The sequence below is a fragment of the Gadus morhua genome, chromosome 4, assembly GCF_902167405.1.
Source record: "Gadus morhua chromosome 4, gadMor3.0, whole genome shotgun sequence".
Classification (NCBI taxonomy): Eukaryota; Metazoa; Chordata; class Actinopteri; order Gadiformes; family Gadidae; genus Gadus; species Gadus morhua.
The window spans coordinates 6,170,553-6,174,595 of record NC_044051.1 but is presented as its reverse complement, the minus strand read 5'-3'; the positions used below and the strand labels follow the sequence as shown (position 1 = coordinate 6,174,595).

Sequence of the window (4,043 nt, the reverse complement as noted above, 5' to 3'; positions counted from 1 at the left end):
AAACCCACTCAGCCCCATTGTGTCGTCTCCTAACTTCTTCACATGCACCTCCGGTCTCCTCACATCCACCTCTCTGTTTCTGTCTTCTCCTCCTCCCATCCATCCGTCACGCTTTCTCTCACATCCACCTGTCAATTTGTTTCTCCTTTCCTCACATGTACCTTCCTCTGTCTCACGTCCAACTCTCTCTCTCTCCATCTCCTCACATTCACATCCCTTTATTTCTTACATCAGATTGTCTCTGTCCTCCTCTCCTCAAATCCGCCTTCCTCTATCCCAACACTCTCTCCATCTCCTCCTCACATCCACCCTCCTCTCCACATCCAACTCTCTCCTCCATCTCCTCACATCCCCCTTCCTCTGTCTCCCCTCCAGCTCTCAGATGCGTCTCTCTCCAGTTTCTTACTGTCTGCCATCCTTGTCGTCTCCGGAGGTCTTGGGTCTCGTGTTGCTGTGTCGTTCTGCTCTGTTCTAAACTACGGTTTACCGAAGGTTGACTCTGTGTGCTACTTGGCCGCCGTGACAGCATAGTATATAGCCTTACCCATGGCCTGCCTCCTCAGAATTTACATTTTTCGAAATTGATCTCAAACCACTCGGGCCGTTTTTTTCTTTTTTGCGTGGCCCTCATAAGAGCTCATGTCACTCATACAGAAACATCAAAATTAAAGAGTTTTGCGCTATGCCCGGTCGTCTGTAGCATTAAATCCCATATGCTGAATGAAGCAGTGGTGGAGTTGTATGTGGCCCTCAGCTCTTGAGGTGAACAATGACGGACGGCCATGTTTGATTGATCTAAACAGGTGCGATGGTGTGACTGTGGTTTGGCGGCAGTGTATACGAATGAATTCATGATTGATGCAGTCTTCTGGAAACACCTACTCATGACTGTTAGTCAAATCGAAACGGCCTGTTTTCCATGATATCATTCCTCATCCTAAATGCCCCGAAAAAAAATCAGAAGTATCCTCCGCCATTGAGATTAATAAACAGGAGACATTTTATATTTATTATATTTTTTACAATTGATATTTGACAACAGAAGAGTTTTGTCTTCAGTCAACAACTTTTGTTAAAAACACAAATAAACATCTTTAGACTCTTCTATCGTTCCGAACTGTCCTAATGTTCACAATGATAAATGTTTGAGTTAATCTTCAAAAACACAAAGCACAAAGATTATTGCAATGGTAGATCATTTGTGAAAAACCAAGTACAGTTTAATTGATTAATATAAGTATCAAAATTAAAGGTAACTCTTGTCAGTCTATTTACACACCAGTGGTCAAACACGCGATGCCTCATCAGTAGAAGAAGCTAAATCAAAGTGCTTAACGATTATCCACCAACAATCCTAACTGCCCTGTCCCATAGAAATATAAACTCAATGTATATCAACCTCCAGAATCCACAGAAAACATTAAACTATAACCACATCTACATAAAAACATAAATCAAACCAGTGTAGACAGTAGGTAGGCAAGTATTGTTAAACGACAAACCAACTTTAATATCTTGACAATCTAACAACCAGAGAAATAAACAGGTCTCGTGATGTTGAGTTATTGTTAATAAAGTCGGTTCCAGAGGGTCTGAAGGGTCTATGCTAGTGGGACAGTTGTGTCCAAACACCTCCAGGAAGTGACATAAAGAATGTTATCTGGTACGGGAGCAGCCATCTTAGAAGTCCTGGTTCTGTCTCCCGCTGCATCGCGGAGCTGCCATTTTGAAATCCTCTGACCATCCGACATATTGACTGCAGGAATGTATAAACCAATCGGGAGGCTCCTAATCACTCTTTTGTAATCACATGTCCCTGGTAAAGCTACAACTAATTTCACACACACTGCGGGACCTGGCTGGTTGGTCCGTTTTGAAAAGCAGTTCTCAGATGTCACTTGCGGGTACAAAACATGTTCCCTTTTGTCCTTCCCTCCAGATCTTCTGAGAGTGTTTAGACCCCAGAATGAAGACCCCAGGGTGGTGGTCTTCACCCCAGAAGTGTGTAATCTAGACCCAGGAATCCCAAGACCCTGCAAGGCTGGGTCGAGAGGGAAGGTTCACACCACAGACCTGATCATGAAGGAGATCGCCATCCTGCCTGGTTAACCACAGGAAGTTCCTTTGGAATACGCCCCTCAATTTGTATGGGGAGACCTCAGACACAGACACCACCTCAAAGGAGTCCACGTCCTCCACCCGACTGCACCAAGAGGTCCCTCAACATCTCAGGGCTCAGCTTGGTAACCATAGCAACCCCAGACCAGTGTTGGTCAAAACCAGCATCTCTTAAGAGCCGTTGTTTCGTATCATATCCCGGATCGATGGAGGGATGAGGCCGATGTCAAACCGGTGGTGGGTTACTGCCAGTGCCTTTGGGCGGCGGGGTTGGGGTTGGGGTAGACGGAGGCCGGGTAGGCGGGGCCGACCGCCCCGGGGTTGTGTGGGTAGGGGCCCGATGTGGGCCAGGGGCCCGAAGTGGGGTAGGGGCCTGAAGTGGGGTAGGGGCCTGAGGTCGGGTAGTGGCCCCGGAGGTGTGCCTGGAGGTGGTGGATGGCGCTTGAGGTGGAGGTGGTGGTGGAGGACGGGTGGTGGTGGGTGCTGGTGGGCGAGGGGCCGGCGGGCGGGGCAGAGGGGGCGGTAGGGACGGTGGGGGTGGGGACCCTCTGAAGGACCACGTGGGGGTAGAGCTGGGACTCTGAGCGGTAGAGGCTGGGGAGGGGAGCCTTCAGGAGGCTCTCCTGGCTCCTGAGAGAGAGGGGGGAGAGAGAGAGGGACGGGGGAGGGGGGAGAGAGAGAGTGGGGGGAGAGAGAGAAAGGTAGGGGGAGAGAAAGGGAGAGGGTGAAAAAGAAAGAGATTTTTAATACCTTTTTTAATACACGTTTCCAATTAAATTAGATATAAATCCTGAAGCCACGTCAAAGTCACGCCGTGTGAATTCGGTGCTACGTATTGCTAATTGCCAATGAAAAACCATAACATATGAACGCATGAATACATGAATGAAAGCACGAAACAATGAAACCAACGCCGCATCCGGTTGTGTGGGTACTCTGCCTGCAGTACCTGTGGTAGCCTCTGTTCTCGTAGCCCGTGAGGCCCCCGGTCAGGTAGAGGGCGCTGTCCGGGGCCAGCCGGGGGTCCGCCCGCTGGGACAGGTGGAAGATCTTGGGGGGTGCGAAGGAGTCCCACTCCCCCTCCTCCCGCTCCAGCCAGCACTCCCCCCGCCGCGACCCCGCCCGCTTCTCCCTCCGCCTGCTGGACACAGGGCGCCGTGTTAGTCTGAGGGGCCAAGGGGGCCCCCTAGATTACCAGTACACTGACCAGGACCCAGGAGGGGATTTGGAGGGATTTGGGGGCCAGCGGTTCCTGGTCCGCGATCAGAAGCTAGATCACGACGAGACGCGTGATAAGCTGAGTGAGCTCTGTGGAAGTTTTGTTGAATTTAATTGTTGAATTCACGAGTTTCAACTGTTGTAGGCGTAAGGATTTGCTTGTGTGTTTGTGTGTGTGTGTGTGTGTGTGTGTGTGTGTGTGTGTGTGTGTGTGTGTGTGTGTGTGTGTGTGTGTGTGTGTGTCTGTGTGTGTGTGTGTGTGTGTGTGTGTGTGTGTGTGTGTGTGTGTGTGTGTGTGTGTGTGTGACGGAATGTGTCGGTGTGTAGCTATGAGTTTGTGATAGTGATATGCGTCTGTGTGTGTTAGTCTTGCTTACCAATCTTGTGTACAACCTCACCTGTGTGCTTTCTTGCATGCGTGCGTGTGTGTGCGTGCACATCTATATGTGTATGCATGTGTGTGTGTGCCTGCGTGTGTACATCTATATGTGTATGCATGTGTGTGTGTGTGCGTACGCGTGCACATCTAGTTGGGCATGCATGTGTGTGTGAGTTTGTGTGTGTGTACCTGCCAGGGTGCGTGCATGTGCACATCTAATACGTCTGGCACATGTGTGTTTCTGTGTGCGTGCGTGTGCACATAAATTAGTGTGTGCATGTGTGTGTGTGCGTTTGTATGTGTGTATCTGTGTGAGTGCACATGTTTA

The 4,043-nt window shown here is 49.7% G+C and overlaps 1 protein-coding gene across 3 annotated transcripts in view; it reads right to left on the bottom strand.

Moving 5' to 3' along the window:
- Window positions 1-1,489: 1,489 nt before the first annotated feature.
- Window positions 1,490-4,043, bottom strand: part of zgc:162331 (CCP domain-containing protein) — a 13,991-nt gene continuing 11,437 nt past the window's right edge. For 2 of the 3 annotated variants that reach the window (XM_030355303.1, XM_030355304.1), the window contains 2 exons: window positions 3,068-3,259; window positions 1,490-2,748 (listed from right to left, as the gene is read on the bottom strand). In XM_030355303.1, coding sequence (XP_030211163.1) covers window positions 2,361-2,748; window positions 3,068-3,259 — 580 coding nt within the window. In that variant the 3' untranslated portion in view covers window positions 1,490-2,360. The remainder of the gene's footprint in view (window positions 2,749-3,067; window positions 3,260-4,043) is intronic. The other variant, XM_030355305.1, reaches the window with a different exon arrangement.